Here is a 23,170-nt window from a genome sequence, read left to right as displayed (position 1 = left end):
GCACCACACAGATTTGCTGTTGTGGGGTACATTTATTAAACTGTCCTCTAGATCAGCAGCTCGGACATAAAGGCAATATTTGGATAGGCTGACAGCCAGGTCCAATGAGAAGATAATTTGAGAACAAGACACACTTGTTGAATTTACACACTAGGGAATTCAGTAAAAAATAAATAAAAAAAAGCTCTGTTTGGAAAGACGAGAGGCTGGTCATGGTTAGCAACCGGGCCGTTGCTGCTTTGCAATCACAGTAATTGCTTGTCTGTAAATTGCCGCACAATTGCAGTGTGTCACAGAGGAACAGAGGTGGCTTTTACCATATCGTCAACGGGGTCACAGGGGCTGTGGCTTCACAAGAACCACCGTCAGCAGTTTCTCTAACCATTTATTCTTCCTCGGTGCAGTAGATTTGGGAAGATCTTTGGGCCCAGATTCGTTTTAAATGTGATAGACGTTCCCTTGAGCTCCCGCATGAAAGAAATTCGCTTTTAAATATTTTTGTTCTTCTGTCTCTGATTCGAAGACGACAGCCACGGAATCAGTGGTGTCCCTCACACGTTCTCTGACTCACTCCTGCACTGAGAACATTTTATTAATAGAGAACTTTAAAGAGGGACTCGTATTCAAAGTCGTCGTAGCTGTGAAATGCTGCCGGTTGAGGTCTTCCTTGCTGCCAAAACAACGATATTAGGTGGCTGAAAGCAGAAATAAAAGTAAAATGGTACTCAACCTGCCAAATCATTGCATGACACATTCATAAGCAGTCATGATAGTGCCTGATATTGCATTATGGCCTATGCAATAACACTTATTACAGCGTCTAAATGTATTCGGCAAACTGGGTTTCATACCTTTAAGTCCTTGAAAATACAGTTAAATAAATAAATAAATACATTAAAAAAAAATTCAATATCCATGTCTCACGTGTTGAATCTTGTATAAACAAATCTCTTTGCTTATGGCACAACCGAAATTTAATAAGAACGGCAAAGTTGTCCATTGCCGTCAATAACGAAGCCTGTTTCTCGGCTGGTCGGTCATTTTTCATCGTCGGTCCGTCAAACCTCTGAGACGCCCAGGCATATCCTCGCTTTATAAATTGCTTGAGTGTGTCCCGAACAAGCGTGGTTAAAATGCTTGGTTAACCAACGGCAACAACGGGGTCTTCTGCACGACGACAGAAGCCGAGCGGTCTTTGATCACTCCTTGGGTTGACAGTGATGAATTCGGTTAAACGCACATTTCATTTCCCTGGCGAGTTAAAATGTACTTCCAGCATCGCCTTCTATGTATGATGCATGAGGAGTTAAGTAATCCTAGCGAAGAATTGATTGCAATACTAAAACCTCCCCCTTGGGCCTGGAGTCAATGCCACCATGTGTTCTACAGTGGATACGTTACAATATGCGTAAGCCCGAAACCTTGAGCTTAGATAAATTAACGCAGGTAGGAAATCTACCTGCGGAATATGAATCTTAGCTAAATGGAAAACAATATGCGCAGTCAGTGAGTAAAGTAGCATGGGAGAATTGTGCCATACGAGAGTAGAAGAAGAAGAAGAAGAAGAAAGAAGAAAGGCTTTATTTGTCACTTGCATATACGTGTAATGTATATATATTACATACAGTACAATGCGTCCTCTGCATTTAACCCATCCTAATTACTTAGGAGCAGTGGGCAGCCACAGTGCGGCGCCTGGGGATTTATATTAATATAAATTATATTATATTTATATTAAAGTTTATGTAGTGTACAGTACATACAGAATATGGAGGGCTTTAAGACTCAACTCGCTGTAAATTAGCGAACAGCATTAGTTTTAATTGTCAGCTCGCAACAGATTTCCATGCAGCTGTGGTTCAGGTAGACATGTGACCTTGTTTGGCTATATATGTAAGATGCATCAGCTTTGAGATTAAAAAAAGAACTCATGTTTTATCGTCTGTAGGATAATCGGTGGCCAGTGTAGCTCAACCACGCATTAACCACAGATCCACAGATGTTTAGTTCAAACCTAAAATCACACAGTTTATTTAAAAAGTAACGTTTGCCTAAAATCGTTCAAAGTTAAAAACTTAACATATAAAATATATAAAGTATATATAAAGATATATAAGATACTGCAATCCCAGATGCATCCGAATTAACACATCGTTCCACGGGGCATCTCTAGCCAGCTGTCTCCCCCGACCTCAGGGCGTGTGTGTATGTGTGATGTCGAAGAATGGCAGGGGAAGTGATGTCACAGCCGACCCGCTCATTCGTTCGACATCCGTTACTCCCGCCCCCCCCCCCCCCACCCCGCCCACCCTTGTTCGGGAGCATCCGGAATAAACGTGGAGACACCGCCGTGGACGTACCTCTGTGTGGGACCCACGTACCTCTCTGGGGTCCTTCAGAACCCCCCGCTCTGAAGGGTCCCAGCACAAACGCTGCTTCTCAGCTCATTAAAGCCTACGCCTACTGCTTTAAGGGCCGCTGACCCTCTGACCGTCTTACCGCCCTCGTCCCAGGCGCCGGACCCCCCTGGTCCTGGGGGGGCCGCAGCTGCCGTTGCGTTCCGGGGGGGGGGGGGGATTCATTTAAAGCCATCGATTGGCCGAAGAATCGGCGCGCACACACACCACCACACACACACCCGAGGCCTTCATTTGCTGTTTAATTGAAAGGAAACCAACCACAGAGCAGGCGGGACCACACCGCGGACGCCGCAGCCCTGCGGGACTCGAGTTTGGACGACCCCTCGCCCCCCCCACGTCCGCCCGGGTCGTGCTTATATTTGTAAATAAACGCGGGAGGCGGCGCGTCAGGGTCGTTGCCGTTTTTGGAGAGAGAGAGAGAGGGGGCAACTGAAAAGATGGCGGTGAGTGATGTTAATTAAGCTTTGAACCTCGCCCTAAAGCTAAAGGGGGTGGAATAATTTTTTATGGCATCTCATGATATATTCATTTTCTAATCGATGGGGTAGAGGGGCAACTATTGATGTTACGGAGTGGGGAGAGGGGTGGGGGGTCGAGGGGGGGGGGGGGGGCGAGAAATAGGCAGTTTTGTTGGCACAAGATAAACGTCTCTGTATAATGATCTGGGCTCGGGACCAAAGTGCTCGGGACCGAGTGTGGGGGCCGGCTAATTTACCTCCAGCAGCCTGGATGTCTTGTGGCAACATTTCCACCTCGCTCCAGGCATAGGGTAGCTTATCTCGCCCGTGAATGGAAACCCTTTAATCACCTCTATTTCCAGCACTGGGGGTCTTTTCATAAGCCTCAGCTTTTTTTTCTTTCTTTCTTTCTTCTTTTTTTTTTTTTTTTACCTCTCTCACTTCTTCCGATTTTGATCGTTCCTGATTTAAAAAGATGGAGATTTAGCGCGCTCCGATGCGAATAGTATGTTCTGTACGCAACGCTGCTCGCCTTTGTTTCCGAGTCGAAGCATCAAAGCAAAGAGAGAGTGAGTCCCTGACCTCGGAGTGACATTTACTGGAATGTTCATACGCAAGCTAACCTTACTGCAAGGAAAAGACACCTTCAAGACACATTTTTTCTTCCACCTGCCAGGTTAACTTTGTTGGAATGAAATGGAAACATCCGTGTGTAGATTCAGCTACAAAAACATTAAAGAGTGCTTTTTTAAAAAAATGACGGCAGCTACTTAGATATGGAGAAACATGCATAAGCGAGTAATCTATGCAGTGTAATTGGTGTCTTTTCGTAGCTTCATCAATTTTGCATCAAAAATTTTCATAGCTTCAGCAAATCCAAATCAAGAACCTCGCTCACGTGGATCACAGGTCACAGGTTCGATTCCCGGGTGGGGCATTACCCTTGAGCAAGGTACTTAACCTGCATTACTTCATCATATATCCAGCTGTATAAATGGATACAATGTAAATGGTATGTAAGAAGTTGTGTAAGTCGCTAAGTTGCTGGTAAAAGCATCTGCTAAATGCCTGTAATGTAATGTAATGTAATGTAATGTAATGCTCATATATAGGATAGGATATACTCATCAGAAGAAGCTTCTCCTGAGAGGAAGCTGATGCTCCTGTGTGGGAGGTGCAGAGTCATCGTGGAAGAATCTACACACCCATTAATCACCTAATCATACCCTTTATCCCAGTGAATATTTTTGTGGTGAAAAGACTAGATTCTGGCTTCTGCTCACTGGAGTATTTGGCCTGATACATGTGTAGGTGTAGCCAGCCTAATTAGCCAATCAGTGAGGCTTTTATTAAGAAAATCTTTTTTGGAGATATCCACATTAGTATTGTTCTGGGTGTCTCGTGGCACACGCACATCCATTTTAAATACTGTCACGTAGTTAAAAATGAAAAGATTATTCAAATTCAAAGTGCATATATTTGTCATTCTTCTCATTCCAGACAGGTGTAAGAAAAATAATGGAATGCAGTTCCCGCGAGATCACTGTGCCGTGTACGAACAGCCATAAACAATTACAAACAGAAATAAGTACAGGAATTAACATTATAAAAAAAAAAAGAAAAAAGACAATGAACAATAAATGCACAGTATGCATTTTCCCTGCTTGGGGGATTTAAATCAAAGTCAAATTGGACAGCTTATGATCCATGAAAACAGATGATTGGCTTTTGGATTTTTTTATAATGATCATAAATGCTGTGCATGGGAATGCCCCGGAAATTAGTGACTCGCCATATGCTGGGCTGTGACTTGTGCCACAGACCCGGTTTGAGAAGGCCGGCGGGCGGGGCAGGCACGAATTGCAGACTATCCCTGACACCAAAGTTGCCACGTGCTGCTTCACCTTCACTACCGCATCCCCAACAGTGCCTCTCCTTCCCACCTGCAGTGCGTGGCATTACATTACATTACATTACAGGCATTTAGCAGACGCTCTTATCCAGAGCGACTTACACAACTATTTTACATAGCATTTATACATTGTATCCATTTATACAGCTGGATATATACTGAAGCAATGCAGGTTAAGTACCTTGCTCAAGGGTACAACGGCAGTGTCCTTACCCGGGAATCGAACCTGCGACCTTTCGGTTACAAGTCTAGTTCCTTACCCACTGTGCTACCTCCGTCCTCCGTGGCGAGTCACCAGATTACCAAACGGGCACGTTAAAAAAAAATCCGTGACGAAAACGTCGCTTCGCCAGTACGACGGCTCGGCGCACGCCACGGGCTGACCGAAAAACAGAGGCCCTGGACGCGTCGGATCGAACGCGGCCCCTATTGCATTATCCAATCAGTGCATTCGGTCAAACGCTGAGCAAGATTAGTCCAGACAACGGAGAGTGCATTAACAGAAAGAAAAAAAAGGAACCTTCCCGTACGACACAGCGTAATTAGATATTACCCTACGCTGTAAATCAAAACTTTGTTTTCGGTCTTTTTTTATTCGGAAGCATCGATGCAGAAGCGTATTCCGTCAGCACCAGCAGAAACCATTTGGCACAGTTAAAGGAGGGCAGCATTGGGAGATCACAAGGACCTGCTGTGCTGCATTTATAATGTGTTCACATTTTATTCATAATTGCTTTCGTGTACAATTCGGTAAAATTAATTCCTTTGAATTTTCAAGTCACTTCAATGAATGTTAGCGATGTGGTGCTAATAGTAATAAATGCTGATGTGGAGACATGAATAAAACCCCACTCTACTGTACATTTACCATTTTTTTATCTGCTTCACAGTTGTTTGCGCTTCTGTTGTGCACACTGACAACATTGTCTTTGGCACTGTAATTTGATTTATTGCCTTAGAGGCATTTATCAGACACTCCTTTGCCTGAGTGACTTAAACTACTTTTATATTTTTGTTCATTTTTCATATAGTCTTCATTTATACATCTGGACATTTACAGAGGTAATTCACGAAGTGCACCTTGCTTAAGGGTACAACGGCAGTATCCTACCTGGGAGTCGAACCTGCAACCTTTAGGTTACAAGCCCAGCTCGCTAAGCAATACAGCCTATAGTTACCTAATGACACTGTCACCCCATTTGTTTATTCATGTAAGTGAATGTGCCAATTTCAACAGTCTTAGTAATTTTATATTTTGCTACTGTACACCCCTTCATTATTGTAGTTACCTACCCTTCTTTCAACTCTGTGTATTTGTTATATTTTAAGGACTCCTGAGGAGACATTCCTATTCACAGAGTCTTACTGTATGTAGCATATTATTATTATTATTATTATTATTATTAATAATAATAATAATAATAATAACAATAATAATAATAATAATAATAATTTTCTTCCCTTTGACACTTTATCCATTGACACAGCTGGATGTTTACTGAGGCAAAAGGATGTTGTTAAAGGGTACATTACGATGGCAGAAGTCCACATTAGAATGAAAACTGCAGCCTAACAGGCCGAGTCCTGGAATACAAAACATTCACTTCTGTGTCACATTCTCAGTACAATACAGGCATTTAGCAGACGCTCTTATCCAGAGCGACTTACACTTTCTCGCTTTCACGGCAGTGATTTTGTTCCTGTTTTAAAGTAAATAAGTAAGTTAAATAAATAAATAAATAAATAAACACTGTGAGATAGTTAGTCTGGGGTAATTTGAAAATGGCAGTGTTGTAGCATAGGACCAGACCACAGCCCAGACCAAAAGGAAGAAAAACCAGATGACTAGATGTTCTTAAGTCCCCAGCCCCACCCCCTTCCCCCCAATTACTGTCAGCATGCTGGGTAATCAGTGGCTGCAGGTTTGATTCCCAGGTGGGGCACTGCCATTGCCCCCCCCCCCCCCTTTGAACAAGGTACTTAACCTGAATTGGTTCCATAAATATCCTGCGATATAATTGGACGGTATGTAAAAAAAATATTAAACCGTGCACGTCTGGATGAGACAGCCTGCTGAATGGCACCTACGTAATGAATGGAGCCTCAGAAATTCATTACTTTTCTTTCTCTGGTCTCATTTTTTCGAGGAAAAGGGGGCTGTAGAGCGCCCCCCCCCCCCCCCATTGTGAAGTGATCTCTAACGAGAGGGACACAGATGAGGCAAATTGACATTGACGAAAGGATGAAATGAGGGGTCGGATTTTCCCGGCAAAGAAAGCGATCACTTCCTATTCCGATTTTCCTCTTGTTCTGCTGCTCCGCGGGAATCAAATCCACCACGTTCAGAGGATGCCAGAGGATCCAGCGGCGTATTCTGTGATCTCAGCGGACTGCCGTCCAATGACAGCCCAAATCTGCCACGACATTGCATTGCAGACATTGTATATAATATAATATAATATAATATAATATAATATAATATAATATAATATAATGGAAATGTAGTAATGAAGGCCTCCTTGTTGAATAAAAATTGTACAGTGTAAGTTTTAAGCAGAAAATCTACTCTTATAATGCCCTTCTTCCCATTGTATGGTGATGCCATAAGCAACTGCCATCACTATCTTCAGTAAGTCTGAAGCTCTTGGCAGTCCCAAAGGGACTGCCTCAAAACCTCCAAATATCATACAGTTAATTCTTCTGGAAGATCATTTGATTCAGCAGATCCTGCGACTGCATTCTCTCTCTCTCCGCGCTGCCTGACGTCCTCTTTCGCCACGCGTGCAGTTCCTGCGACGCATTAATGCGTCGTAATGCATCGCATGCATGCATCATCCGCCAACATACAGCAGCACATTTTCACTGGCCGTGAGGATGTATTTATAGTTGCGAGCAGTTTTTTTTTTTTTTATCATGTGAGAAGCTACGTTCGACGGAGAACGCACATTTTAGTTTAATAGCCGAGGTTTCTATGGAAACCAGGTGGGATTTGAAGACCCGTGCTGCCTGCCCCGGAGTCTCTGGCTTTGGCGCTCTAAGAGTTTGGCTTAAAAAAACAAAGACGTAATTAGATTTATTGGTCCCACGGAACCCTTCACGGGTCTGACTGGGTCCGGCTTTTGGCAGTTCGTTCCGTTGGGAGAATAACAGAAAATTAAAGTGCGCTTATTTCATTCTGCTCCAGTGCGGAGAGAGCGCTCGGCGGTGATATCATTTTAACACTGATTAGCCGTCAAAACGTCACAAGTCACAAGTCACCCCCCCCCCCCCCCGCCACCTCCCCATCATTTCACAGAATCGCTCCGTCTCAGGTATTCAAAGTTGTCGTGGTGTCGAATTTTGCAGTTTGACAGTTTCTTAATTTGCAGAGGGACACCAAAAATGCTGAAACATGTACAAACATTTTATTGGTTTTCATCCAATGAATATTAAAAATTACACATTGCAATGGTGCGATTAAGAATTTGCAACATCATTCCCACCATTTCATTAAAAAATGTGACGTGATGTGACATTTCAAACAATGTATTTTTGTATAGTTACAGGAAATTGGAGAACATAATGTTCTGGCCATATCACCCAGCCCTAGCCAGACACATATATTTCCATGCATCATATAATTTATGAATCATCATGAACTATATAATAATATACATACTAAACCTTTCTGCAGGTCGTGTTGCATTGATATGTGGGTTTTGCTTTGCGTACCTGACCAGTCTACCAGCAGTTCTGTCAGGATCGATGCTTTAAAATTTCCCCTTAACTTCCATTTCTTAAAGATGTTTCTGACAGTGGAAAGTCCGAGCTGTAAGCATTTGGATATCTTTTTACAGCCTTTTCCTGCTTTGTACATGTAAGACACAATGATATTTATTTTTCTGTACTCGGGTTAGAAGAGGCCATGGTTATTGAGAGTAAGCACCCTGAGAGGTTATTTCTGGAATTGAGTATTTATTAAGATCTGGAATTTTCCTCACCTGGCTTAATTTAAGGTCGACTCAATAAAATGTCCAGTGTTAATTCAACACCAAATAGGTAACATTTGGTCCCACATTCATTAAGAGTTAAATGAACACTGTTTGAGTTTAATTAACTCAGGACATTTTACTGTGTAACAAGTCAATTATGTTTTAGGACCCTTTTTTAAAAGGGTTTAATTAATCAACTGGAAGGGTGCCTAAACTTTTGCAATATGCCACATTTACTGTTTTATTTTTTGTTGAAAATGTTAAATTCAGCATCACATTCAGGATGTAATTTCTTTAAATGACACTTCTTTGAACATATTTGTTCAAACTCTGTATTATTATAAATGGTGTCAGAATAGGTCTGAGCCCCCCCCCCCCCTTCCCCCACCACCGCCACCACCACCAAGTATAATTCCTTATTTATAATGTCAATAACTCATTGTTCACGATTGCCTGCTAATGGAATGTATGCGCACGCTTGAATCTGAGATTACCTCGGGTCATTTAGAGAATATGCTAAACCTGCAGGCGAGTAATGCTTGAATAACCTTGCATGTCTCTCATGTATATTTAATCTCATATTGACAAACAGAGGTGATTCCTAACACTGGGAGGCCAGCGCAGGTTATGGATAGCTTTCTGGTCCATGAAATTACACCACCATTACAAAGCAGCAGCTACAGACTGTGGAAAAAAATATATTATGAAATGTATGGCGATCGCATGGCTGTTGTGTTTGTGTGTAATTCTAATATGAGCTTCTATTCGAATGTGTGAAAGAAGGATTTCATGACTTTTCCACAGGACAGAATATTATTTGCTGTGTATAATTATTTGTAGTCATACACGCGAAGCATGTAGTTCTGGAAGTTTTTTCAACTCCGCAGATCAACTGTTCTTTGGCATTTTTCATTTTTCAGTTTTATGAGGAAATGGTCATCTGAACTTTGCTCTAATAAGTCCATTTAATTTAATATTAATCTCAGAGTCTGATAATCCTGAAAGAATGGAGAATGGAAGGAAATTAAGTACCTCATGATTAATGCACCAAGAATGATTTTTTTTTTTCCAAGTGTACTTTGATTATGAATGTCAGGATTGTTCGACTTGGCACTGACACAAAACACAAGCTCGGAAATCAAACTGTGCCTGAGTCAAGCCCAGTTATTAGCCTAAAATGCGTGTAGTGCCATCGAGGGCTGGTTCTGAGGCAGCGTTTCCCAACCGGCGTGCCGCGGCACTCTGGTGTGCCGTCAGGCGAGGTCAGGTGTGCCGTGTGAAAAATCCTTGAAAAAAAAATGTTATGTTCAAATGAATTTTTAAGAACTCGAATGAACAAATCCCACTCACAAAAGCCAAAATAAATGTCATTAAAATGCATATCGTTCATTAAAATCCCAGGGTGTTTATTTTTTATGCTTTTGAGAGCGGTGCGCCGTGAGGTTCTGTAAATTTGAGAAGTGTGCCGCGGAAGGAAAAAGTTTGGGAAACGCTGTTCTAAGGCACGGGCGACATGGGCAGTCACCTAGGGTGGCGTCCATCCAGGGTGGCACCAAACGGGTACGCAACCACTATCTCCAAACTGCCCCCTGCCCCACCCCACCTAACCCCCCACCCCACTCTGTTAAAGAGTTAATTTAACACTGGACATTTTCATGTGTACTTTTCTTTACAATGCTGATTGTTAGTTTGTTCAACTCACTTTACACTTATCGATCATAAATGGGCCTCCTGTGCCGTGGTGATATCATGATTTTGCACTGAGAAAAACCATTAGGTCGTTGTCCATTAGGTGAATGACAGAAGGATGCAATTCTTCCCTTCAAATTAACTGCTCTTACCTAGAATTCTTTATGTCTTTTTCTTCTTTTGTTTTCTTTACCTGCCAGTGAGCTGAACCATTACACCAGTGCACAACCGAATATCCACCCATATAAATGAATGAATAAAAAAAAAGAAGAAGCAAATAACCTGGTTAGAAAGTATCCGTACCCATACCTATTCAGTCAGCGGTACAGTTTGCACTGTTGGTAACTTTCTACAAAAAGTATTTTCAGAGAAATGCAATTGCATAGTAATAACAACAAGAAAGACCCTCCCCCCCAAAAAAATAAAAATAAATAAAAAATCCCAGTGGAGCCTCAATTCTTAAAAAAAAAAAAAGTCACATTTTCAGTAAGGCGCGCGATGAGAATTCTTCACGCTGCACGCTCAATTTACTGTGGATTTTGGAGAGCTGTTCGAGGCTGAGGATTCTGGAGACTGAATCCTCAGACGAGCTAAGAGATTATCTTCTCAGTGAAAGCCTCCGCTGACCTGGAGTTGTCTTTCCGTTCGGTGAATAAGAAATCTGAAGCGCTGGAAGCAGTTTCCCCAGTAGCGCGTGTAAAATGGCCCTTTAGTCAACGCAAATCTATCCTAGATGGTTCCACATACTGGTAAATGGTAAATGGACTGCATTTATATAGCGCTTTTATCCAAAGCGCTTTACAATTGATGCCTCTCATTCGCCAGAGCAGTTAGGGGTTAGGTGTCTTGCTCAAGGACACTTCGACACGCCCAGGGCGTTGTTTGAACCGGCAACCCTCCGACTGCCAGACAATCGGTCTTACCTCCTGAGCTATGTCGCCCCTGTACTGTAGAACTTACGTTCGGTCAAACAGTACAGTTTACAGATAGCAGGGCCGGCCCGTGGCATAAATGCTCTATGCGGTTGTTTAGGGCCACAACCACTAGGGGGGGCCACACGACCGCAAGGGGGTGGCCACACGATCCAATGATTATCTAAAGTAAATCACGTTATTTTCATAATTACGTTATTCATCCCCTATCGCGGAACTAGCGCTATAAATTACCCCCCCCCCCCCCCCCTCCAGGGCCGGCCCTGACAGGCAGTGTTTTCCAAATGAATGTACATTTGAAAACAGTTCTCTTAACCTGGAAGTGTAATATTTATTTATCTTATATTGCTAATGCCGACCAAATGGGTCATTTAGATACAGATGAAATAAAAACGTCAAGTGGTCAGAATAAAGAAAAAAAAGATCTCTGATCTAAGATCTAAGATGCAGGAAAAATCTCATGTATGCACATATATACATATAGACTACACTATATGTCCAAAATATCTGGACACCCCTTGGTCTGGGGCTGTTTTTCATGGTTTTGGCTAGGCCCCTCAGTTCCAGCATAAGGAAAGGAAAATCATAATGCTGTTCTTTCCAATTAATTTTGGTTATGTTGCATTGTGTTTTTCCTGTTCCAGCCACCAACCCCCCTGAACTCCTCTGCAAACACATTCAAAATAATCACATTAATTGGCCACGTGTTTTGACCATTCAGAGAAATGCTATTTTGGCTGAAGCAGTGCGACACAACAATTGCTTTTCCCAAGTGGCTGGGTCCCATTTGAAAACAGTCTATGTTCCCGATTTTTTATGAGTAGAGCGGTAATTATATTCAAACACCATTTGCAAGAAGAACGTCAGGCTTCCCACTGCAACACAATGCCGTCGGAGCGTTTGTTTATTCAAGAGAGGCTGGGCTGGCTGGAGATTGATTTCACATTTGTTTTTTCCCATGAAAGGATTAGAAGCTGACATGATATTCATGATGTTATAACATGTTTTATTATGCACACAGGCATGAAATTGTATGCACGCGTAATTCCCATTTATATTCATGCTGTGCTAGTTCTATGGATCCTCGTGTATCTGTGGTTCTATACTTATGCTAATGTTCAGCACCAGGCTCCTCCAGTGAATCAGTTAGGGTGGTTGTGTGTGTGTGTGTGTGTGTGTGTGTGCGTGCGCATGTGTGTGTGTGTGTGTGTGTGTGTGTAAAATCTTGAAAGTCAGTGTCTGCAGAAAAGTGCACTTATGGGCTGGAATATTAATCATCCATAAGCATTCTTCATTAGGTACAGTAAGTACCCAGAGGAATTAATCTGGCTGCATTTTTAGCTGTCACGAAAGAATTGTAATTACCAGGTCCTGGGCTTTAAATGGAATCATATTTAAAAACAATGTCAGTCACCCAGTATGTGCTTACGACGTGGTTCTGAAACCCTGGTCCGGCGGACCTGAAGGGTCTGCTGGCTTGTGCTGTGGCTCAGCACTTAATTCATCAACTGATTGCACAGCGGCGACTGATTTTTCCATTACCTGCAATTTGCGTCCATCGCGTAAGTAAATGTATGTGCTCGCTAGCTGTTATTTATATGTGAGGCATACAAAGCTTTTGTTCGGTTGTTAAATGTTGAATGTTAAATGTTGTTTTGTTTGGTTGTTACCCCGGGGTGACATAGCTCAGGAGGTAAGAACGGTTTGTCTGGCAGTCGGAGGGTTGCCGGTTCGAGCCCCACCCTGGGCATGTCCAAGTGTGCCTGAGCAAGACACCTAACCCCTAAATGCTCTGGTGAATGAGAGGTATCAATTGTAAAGTGCTTTGGATAAAAACGCTATATAAATGCAGTCCATTTACCATTTACCATTTAAATATGTGTGACAACTCGACCGTTGTTACCCAATCCCGTTACAATCCTGAGGAATAAAAATACAGTTGCCTCACTGGAAGAAGGTCAATCATGTGAACTACCTCTTATGTGTGGCTGGAAACTGAATAAGATCAGCTCAAAAGTCACAAACCAGTCACCTTGAAATCTGCGCCTGGTTGATATAAAATGATATAGCTTTCAAACACATACACACACCAAGCACACACACACACACATTCTCTCTCTCTCGCACATTCTCAGAAGCATACACACACATTCTGTCTCTCTTTCACACACATACATACACACACACACTCTCTCTTTCACATACACACCCAAGCACACACACATTGTCTCTCTCACGCTCTCACCCTCATTCTCTCATTCTCTCACTCTTACTCTCAGCATAACATCTCCGTGTATCCGGTGGTCTACCTCCTCCAATCACATATCTCGTCCACTCCCCCACCCTAAATCCCCCTCCCCACCCCCCACCCCCCCCCCACCCCCCCCCCAGATCTCTCTTTCAGCCTCCTCTTGGTCGTGTTTCTCGGGTGTGGCCTGGCCCTGCTGGGGGTCATCCTATTCGCGTCCTGGAAGCTGTGCTGGGTGCCCTGGCGCGACAAGCCCCCGCCGTCCTCCAGCAGCGCCGCCGCCCTCAGCCCGGACGCCTCCCCTAGAGGCGGAGTCTGCCTCTGCCCCGCCCACTCCGACGCCATGGCGACGGAGAAGCTCAAGGACGCCGCCGGCCACGTCAGCATCCTGGAGGCGGCGGTGAAGATCAGCCACACGTCGCCGGACATCCCCGCCGACGTCCAGCTGTCCATGAAGGACCACTTCCTGCGGCGCACGCGCATCTCCCGCCAGACGACCGAGCCGGCCTCCTCGAACAGGTCGGTCCGCCGCCGCTCGCCGGGTTCGACACACCGAGGCCGAGTTTCACACACCGAGGCTGGGTTTCACACTGAGGCCGAGTTTGACACATCGAGGCCGGGTTTCACACACAGAGGCCGGGTTTCACACACAGAGGCCGGGTTTCACACACAGAGGCCGGGTTTCACACACAGAGTCTGGGTTTCATACACAGAGGCCGAGTTTCACACACAGAGGCCGGGTTTCACACACTGAGGCCGGGTTTCACACACTGAGGCCGGGTTTCACACACAGAGGCCGAGTTTCACACAGAGGCCGGGTTTCACACAGAGGCCGGGTTTCACACTGAGGCTGAGATTCGGCAAACTATTGCCCTCAACTCTAAATTAAATGCAAGCCTTTGTTTATTTTTGACACATAACACAGTCAGTTCACTAATCACCAGACATATATCCAATATATTTATGCAGAGAAAAAAGTAATTTTACTTGTACATCGAGGTTGACGATAAATGTTACAGGCCTGATACTTCCAAAGTATTTATCAGGTACACTTTAACATTTGTGTCACACATATTTAACTGCATATGTACAGTAGTCATATTTTACAGTATATAATGTAATCAAAGTATGGAACACAATACAGTTATACAATGTATACCATATGGATACATCCTGTGTTCGGATGTGAATCATCACTATAAAGATTCTTTTTGATCATTTTCTGGCTGCGATTCTGATGCCATTGACAGATACTGCTGACTGAAGTAACTTCACGCAATCCATAACAGCCACAAGGGGAATTCAATCTGACAATCTGAATTCAATGGCTCCTGGCACCTCTTGAGCGGCTTATTTATTATTATCCAGAGGAGCGGCCTCATCAAAGTCATCACCTGAGACAGCGCTGGTTGAAGGATCCGTGCTGTCCGAAGGATCAGGTTTAAAAAAAGTGATCAATGTGGTGTGCCCCTGTGTGGCCATTTCCGTTTTCAGTTTTTTCTCTGCTTGTTGTCATCTTGAGTTTGACTCAGGAAATTTGAGGCTGGAGGACGGGGTGTAGTTTTTGAAACCGTGGGGGAGAAAAAAACGACAAATTAAAAAGTCTACAGAAGGAGAAAATCGAAGAAATCATTCCTTGAGAATGAATTTTTTTTCTTGTACAGTACAAAAAGCGGGCCTCTTGTCTGACCACTTAATGTAACGCATTGTGCTTTTGCACCTGTTTTCTTTGACACGCCGTAATAAAAACATTTCTATTCCCAAAATGGACTTAAAGATGAGTCTTTATGTCAGCCAGAGAAGCAGGGCACCCTCAAATGCTCAGCGCCCCAAAAGTCGCTTGTCTTCTTGATTGGGCTATTATGGTCTTCCTGCAGCAGTAAACCAGCCCAATAACCGGCTGCTGTGCTAGTGCATTAGTGGCCTGGGGTGTGAAGGTGGGGGTGGGGGAGTGGGGGGGGGGGGCACTTGAGCATGCTGGTGTGGCCCCTTCTATAACTGATGGTGTCAAGCTTACAATAACCACAATAATAACAACAGGACATTCCAAATCAAATTGGTGAGGTGGGGGGTAGAGGGGGGTGTGGGGGGGGGCGGGGGAGTGATGGAGAATTAAGACATCAATCAGTGATACAATGGCCAGATAATATGTCCAAGTGAATACTTGCCCTGTGTTTCATTCATTTTTTATAACACTTAAAATGAAATCCTTTTTTCTTAGCTTTAAAAAGAATAAACTTACAGTAGCTCCTACTGGAAGATAAATATGAATTAATAATGATGTAAGTCAGGTCACTTTTGTTGTTAAAATTCATCAACTGAAAGACCAAGCCATTTCACTTGAATTATACTGAAATGTTCTGTGCAGAATTTCAGTTGTTATTGTCAGAGATCTTGGAGTTACATTAGTACCAGATACCCATGCCTTAGCAATTATGTCCTGAAAATGAAATGTCATTTCAGTTCAAAGCTCATTTCAGTACAAATACAAAGCTACTAAGACTACAAAGGCGACTGCTGATAGTGCTACAGTACAAATAGAATGCCTATATAGAGAAGCATGAATTAACTGTACACCCATGATGATTAGAAAAAACTTCTAATTATCATTAAATAACATCCATGAAAATATCTTAAAACCAAGTTCACAGATTCTTACATTACGCAGTTAAAGAGTAAATGAAATAATTACTTTGCAGAGCATTTATTAGTCTATCTGGTCCAATGAAAAACAAAAGAAAGATGATGACCAAATATGGGGAAATGGCTAAATAAGGTGAAATATATTAGGTTGTTTGGATGGATTGTGCCATGTGTACGGATAAACAAAATGGAAATTCTGAGAGATTTAGATAATCAAAAACAGAACTTTGCAGGAACTTTGTACTCTGCAGAATACAAACATGACCAGTATTGCCAAAATGTACAATAATTGTGTGAATTCATTACAAATGAAATGCTTTTAAAATGCGAGTCTAGCTGTCTCTGTCTGTCCAATTAAATACCTCACACAGCAGTATGATTGCTTTGCAGAGGACCTAAAGGCAAATGGGGTAAGACCAGCCAGTAATTTATTGCTTGAACAGTAATTTTTGACATTAGTAGAGATTAATCAGGAAAATGATCCCAAGATACTATTAGTCGCTATATCCAACCATAATGGCTGCTTGTGTTAAGGGATTTTTCTTTTTCTTTTGATAAGATATTACTGTCCCAGGTGTATTCCTGCCTCTCGCCCGATGCATGCTGGGATAGGCTCCAGCACCTCCCGCGACCCTGACCGGGGATAAGCGGGTATAGATAATCGATGGATGGATGTGCAGTACCATATATATATATATATATAGTGTGGATGCAGACATGGAACTGAGGGCACATGCAAATTCACCAAGGGTGAAACATCAAGGGCACACCCAGTGATGCCCAGGGAGATGTACTGTACCAACACCCTAAATATCGCCCTTACTTTCTCTTTCTATCTCTCTCTCTCTCTCACTCTCATTCTCTCTCTGTCTCTCTCGCTCTCTCAATTTCAATTTCATCTCTCTCTCTCTCTCTCTCAATTTCAATTTCATCCCTCTCTGTCTTTCTCGTTCTCTCTTTCTCTCTCTCTCTCTGTCTCTCTCAATTTCAATTTCGTCCCTTACTTTCTCTCTCTGTTTCTCTCTCTTTCTTTTTATCTCTCTCTCTCTCTCTCCCTATCTCCAGACACAGCTCCTTCAAGCGGCACCTGCCGAGGCAGATGCACCACGTCACCAGCCTGGACCGCGGCACCGAGCTCCTGGACGCGGACGAGCGGCCCACCAGCATCGGCGGCATCAAGCCCGAGCTCTACAAGCAGAAGTCGCTGGACGCCGACGAGCCGGCCAAGAACGGCGGCCGGGCGTGCGGGCGCATCCACTTCTCCCTCAAGTACGACTACGAGAGCGAGGCCCTGGCCGTCAACGTCCTCAGGGCCCTGGACCTGCCCGCCAAGGACTTCTGCGGGAGCTCCGACCCCTACGTGAAGATCTACCTGCTCCCCGACCGCAAGCAGAAGTTCCAGACCAGGGTGCACCGCAAGACCCTCAACCCCACGTTCGACGAGGCCTTCCAGTTCCCCGTGCCCTACGAGGAGCTGGGCGGCCGGAAGCTGCACATGAGCGTCTTCGACTTCGACCGGTTCTCCCGCCACGACATGATCGGGGAGGTGATACTGGACAACCTCTTCGAGACGTCGGACCTCACCCGGGAGACCTTCATCTGGAAGGACATTCAGTACGCCACCAGTGTAAGATGATCCTGTGATTCATTAACCTACAGAGCTGGAAAATCCAGGTTTAGAAAGGAAAGGTCCTCCTCAGTATTTTTTTCCAATCAACCGGATTTGCTAATTAGCACAATTCATCAGACAGCAGGTAGAACCATTTGGTGAAATCAGATGGCTTAGTTTATGGGAGGTGTAAACACAGGGCAGTACTTTTATCTTCTGACCTCTAGTCTCTCCACCTCTGATTACCTCATTGCATAACACAATACGGTAACTGTTTCTGTGCTAACGAGTTGCTATGCTAGTGAAGGCATAAATGAGCATTACTTGAAACTTAACAAAACATAAAAATTCCCAATAAGACATGGTGTAAAAATGCTGCTTCAGTTCTAGCCCCGGGATAGAAACTCGGGGATAAATCAGCTGTACAAAAGATACATGCATTTCATTTTAGCAGTTTGATTCGTCATGCATTAAAATAATCTTATCTAATATAAGAACTGATAGATCCTCGCTCTTCTAGTACAATTAATTCTTACTGTCGGTTTGGGAATTATATATGAGCAAAGTGACAAAGATATATTTTCTTACCAGTCGCTTTTGCAGATTTCAAAATCCCACATATTTTATGAACAGATTATTACTCTGCAAAATGAATAGCTTTCCACATGCATTGCTGCAATCCCCTATTTGTCAAACAGCTCAGAGCCTTGACACAGCCTTCAAGCAATACTGTAGTTTATAGCACAGACCAATTGCTGTAGGTCTTTCCAAGCTATATCATTTTTAATGAACAATGGTGATTGTTCATTAAAATACAATTAGGCTACAAATTGCAACTAAAACCCGATGGTTACGCTTTATTTGCTACAATAAGGTATGCATTAAGGCCTGTGATTGCGCTTGGGCATGGTCACAGGTCCTAATACAGTCACTGCTGAGGGACGAGGGTTTCAATTAAACCACCAAAAAAAAAAAAAATGTACAAAAAGAGGCACACATTTAAAATTTTGGAAAAAAAAATGAGAAAAATGCAATGCGCTACAGCAACTGGAAACCTTGTAGTTTACATGAGAGAGCAGGAGTGTGGAGGGTTAAGACTCTGCTTGTTTGCTTGTGATGAAAGGATGAGCCTGTTTAGAGTTCATGAAAGAGAGGGAGGAGGGGGGAGAAGGAAAGAAAAACAAGGGACTGGAAAGGAAAAGGAAGAGGGCCATACTCCAGTTACATAAACACTGAAATTATGAAGATAAACATTGCAGAGGAAACAGAGGCGGACACAATAATCCATCCAAACTATCTCGGGAGGATCTGCTCGACTAAAGAGCAATAGACCAATAGAGAGCATAAAAATAAAAAATATATAGCTAAATGCAAAAGTATCGGGACAGTAGTTTTAGCTCTGTGACTCCTGCACGGATAACCCGATACGGATGCAAATTTCCTCAAACTAAAACTGACCGTCTGCGCTTTAACCTCACGTGAATTATTTCACTCCCAAATCCAAGGTGCTGGAGTACAGAGCCAAACCAAAAAAAAAATTGTGTCACTCTCCCGCTACGTTTGCACTTCACTGTAAATATTCAGATTAAAGATTCAGCCCCTCTCTTGCAGGCCGTGTGAGGTTTTTTTCCGTTTAATCTTCTCCGCCTTCCTCATCGAATGGATCTCTTCCTGAGTGACGCCTGTCACCTTTATGGTGATGAATGACCTCGCAGAAGCTGGAATTACAGTATGTGGCTGTCGCAGCGTGAAAGGCTTCGAGACGGGGACTCCTGTCAGTCAAGCACAGAGCAGTGTTAAGAGGTGGAGTTCATTCCGTTGGTAATTAATTCTGAGGTAGCATATTGAGGGGGAAAAGGCCCCCACAGATTTTATTTTTTAAAAACTGATAAAGCCGTCCCCAGCACTGCTTTTGAGTTATGCGGTGTTTGAGCTTGCCCTTTGTACAGTTACTATAGCTGTGGAAGGATTGATAATAATAATAATAATAATAATACTGGCAGTAATTAAAAACCAGGACGATGGGAATTTGCACTTCTTACTGAATATATTCTATGGCAGGGCTACCCAGCCATCCTGCTGGTTTTCATTTCAACCCTAATTTAGCAGGCCTGATTCCACTAATTAGCAGCTCTCTAGCTTCTGAATGAGGTGAGCTTTGTTAGGGTTGGAGTGAAAACCTACAGGATGGTAGATCTCCAGGAACATGGTTGGGCAGCCCTGCTCTAGATGTTGAATGAAGTGCTTTGTTAGGGTTGGAGTGAAAACCTACAGGACGGTAGATCTCTAGCTGTTGAATGAGGTGCGCTTTGTTAGGGTTGGAGTAAAAACCTACAGGACTGCAGATCTCTAGCTGTTGAATGAGGTGCGCTTTGTTAGGGCTGGAGTGAAAATCTACAGGACTGTAGATCTCTAGCTGTTGAATGAGGTGTGCTTTGTTAGGGCTGGAGTGAAAATCTACAAGACAGTAGATCTCCAGGAACAGGGTTGAGCAGCCATGGCCTAGAGTAAATTGAATGTAGTTCAGCTGGTCTGTCTGAGGGAACCCATCAGTTCAATTTAGATTGCAAATCACAGAGTACTTCAATATTTAATATGTACAAACATGTTTGTGAAGCTTTGTCAGATAGACATGTCCTTATCATCTAGTTGGTGCAACGACGTCATCGTGTAATACATCTGTACCAGACTATTTTCTATTATTTTGTAACCCAGCTCTAAAAATGGTAATCAACTAGTTATGGATGATAAGCACCTTGAAGTGTGGATAGCGTAATTTGAATACCGGGTAAATGGAAAGTAGATGTTAGAAAGCAGAAGTTGTATTTCAAGTGATTTTAAATAATCATTATTATGAATTTGTTTAGAGCATGAGAACCAAACATTTCTCAAGCTAAGAACTGGATGGTAAAATCAAGAGGAGATTTTTTTTTTTTTAGTGATCAGTGAAGTTCGGTGAACTGTCACACACTTGCTTCTTTTCAAGGGGTTATAGATGTTTTGTTAATCCGTTGTATTAGTTTACCAAAACCACGTCAAAGAATCTTCTACCTGATGCAGGCACAAATACTGTCTGTGGCCTGTGCTTCGGAATGTGGAAAAACTCCCAGGAAACGAGCATTCCACTGCCTCAATATTAATTAGTTTCCATGACAACGTCCATCCAAGCTCTACTGTGCTGTACATCCTGACCCCAGGCGTTAACCCCCTCAGCCACCTCCACCAACCGTCTTCGACAGGCCGAAAAAACAAACAGAACCAGCTCTGACTTGAGAAATGAGCTGGAAGTGTGTAGCCATATATTGTACATATCCTTTAACCAGTGCACTTCAATAAGGTTTTGTGAATAGAAATGGACAACCTTTTATCCCCTTTGATGAATAGAATGTTTGACATTTCTATTGGAATGTCATTGTTGCTTTTTTGATTTCAACTGCGATTCTCCATGACGTCTTCGAAATGACAGCATCGCAAGAGAAGATGGAAGGATAACCCTGCAAATTAACTGCGACTGTGGTTTTGTCTTTTAAGCAAAAGCCACAGCACGGTCCGTCATCTGGCACTGGGATCATCAGACTTTGGCTGGTAGAAGCTGTAATCAGCTGTGACTCTTTGTGCTGCGGTGGCTTAGATTTAAAACTTCAAATAACTGCATTGAGAGGGGTCTGAGAAACTTAAGTCTATCCTACAGGCAGAGTTTTTAGTTGGAAAGGCTTGATTGATTTATAGGGACTTAATCTGTGCATGCTAATTAATGATACAGCGCTTGGTCACCTCTACTTATGAATATACAGTGAAAGACTGGGGCTGGAATTTGAGGTTTGGCCATAACTTCTGTCACCAAATTGAAGTAAATGTATTGAATTTCCTTCTTTGCTCATGCAATATTTTATGGCTGATGCTGAACGAAATCAATGAAACATATCACCAATTAGGAAAAGAAAGAAAAAAAAGTTCACACAAATTGAAGGACAACGACTGAAGAACAAAGATCCATGAGCTCCATCTTGTTTCGTTTTTGGGATTTTCCTCTCATCCCAGTGAGCAAAATCTGGAATCTAGACGTCTCGATGGGTGGAAATCTAGGCTGAGAGACCTCTTTGACGTAAACGGACCAGGTTAACCCAAATATAGCTCAGGTTTTTACAATGATATAGCCTGGCTACTTCCTAGTCGGCTAGAAATCTTTCACTTTACAACCGAATGTTCCACCTGAATGCCTTGACGACGTTTGACCAAATTTTCACTACATACAAATGTTCAGGGAGACGCATGAGCTCCATCTTTGTTCCTTTCTGTGATTTTTCCTGTCGTTCCCCATGCAGCAAGACGCGCGTGTACGTGTAGTTCACACGTGCGCTATGAGTTGACGGCAGCCATTTTGTCCCGCAGGAGAGCGTGGATTTGGGGGAGATCATGTTCTCACTGTGCTACCTGCCCACGGCTGGACGGCTCACGCTCACCGTCATCAAGTGCAGGAACCTGAAGGCCATGGACATCACCGGATACTCAGGTACCACTCACCAAGGGCAGGGGGGACGGAGAGAGAGAGAGAGAGAGAGGGAGAGAGGGAGGGAGAGAGAGAGAGACTGTGAGTGTGTGTGTGTCTGTGTGAGCGAGAGAGAGGGTGAGTGTGTGTGTGTGTGTGTGTGAGAGAGAGAGAGAAAGAGAGAGAGAACGTGTGTGATTCCGTGTGTGTGTGTGTGAGAGAGAGCGAATGTGTGTGAGTGTGTGAGAGAAAGGGTGCATGTGTGTGTGTGTGTGAGTGGGAGAGAGAGATTGCGTGTGTTTGCGTGTGTGAGTGAGAGAGAGAGAGAATGTGTGTGTGCTTGTGTGTGTGTGTGTGTGTGTGTGTGGTGAGAGTGTAAGTGTGAGAAATAAAAAATATGTGTGTGCTTGTGAGAAAGAAAGAGACAATGTGTGTGTTTGTGTGTGTGTCTCTGTGTTAGTGAGTGAGAGAGTGAGTGAGAGAGAGAGAAAATGTGTGTGTTTGCATGTGTGTGCGTGTGTAAGTGTGAGTGAGGAAAAAATCTGTGTGTGTGCTTATGAGAAAAAAGAGAGAAAGAAAGAGACAATGTGTGTGTATATGTGTGTGCGTGTGAGAGAGAGACGGAAAGACAGAGAGACAGGGTCCGTGCGCATGCCAGTGGCCGCGTGTCTTGTGTCTGACAGCTGGAAAGGCGATAGGGAACTATAATACGAAATGTCAGGCAGATGAAAACAGTACGCAGGAACAGAGAGGAACGTGTCATTAATCTTCCAACGAAATTGTCTTCTAATGAGGACGT

The 23,170-nt window shown here is 43.3% G+C and overlaps 1 protein-coding gene across 1 annotated transcript in view; it reads left to right on the top strand.

Moving 5' to 3' along the window:
• LOC118210780 (synaptotagmin-6-like) overlaps positions 1–23,170 on the top strand; it is a 53,121-nt gene that overhangs the window by 25,744 nt on the left and 4,207 nt on the right. Inside the window, exons 2-4 of the mRNA XM_035387205.1 lie at positions 13,774–14,149; positions 17,339–17,900; positions 22,275–22,395. Coding sequence (XP_035243096.1) covers positions 13,774–14,149; positions 17,339–17,900; positions 22,275–22,395 — 1,059 coding nt within the window. The remainder of the gene's footprint in view (positions 1–13,773; positions 14,150–17,338; positions 17,901–22,274; positions 22,396–23,170) is intronic.

Source organism: Anguilla anguilla, chromosome 13 (genome assembly GCF_013347855.1).
Source record: "Anguilla anguilla isolate fAngAng1 chromosome 13, fAngAng1.pri, whole genome shotgun sequence".
In the NCBI taxonomy this organism is placed as follows: domain Eukaryota; kingdom Metazoa; phylum Chordata; class Actinopteri; order Anguilliformes; family Anguillidae; genus Anguilla; species Anguilla anguilla.
The sequence above is the reverse complement of the archived record's forward strand: the minus strand, read 5'-3'. Positions and strand labels throughout refer to the sequence as shown.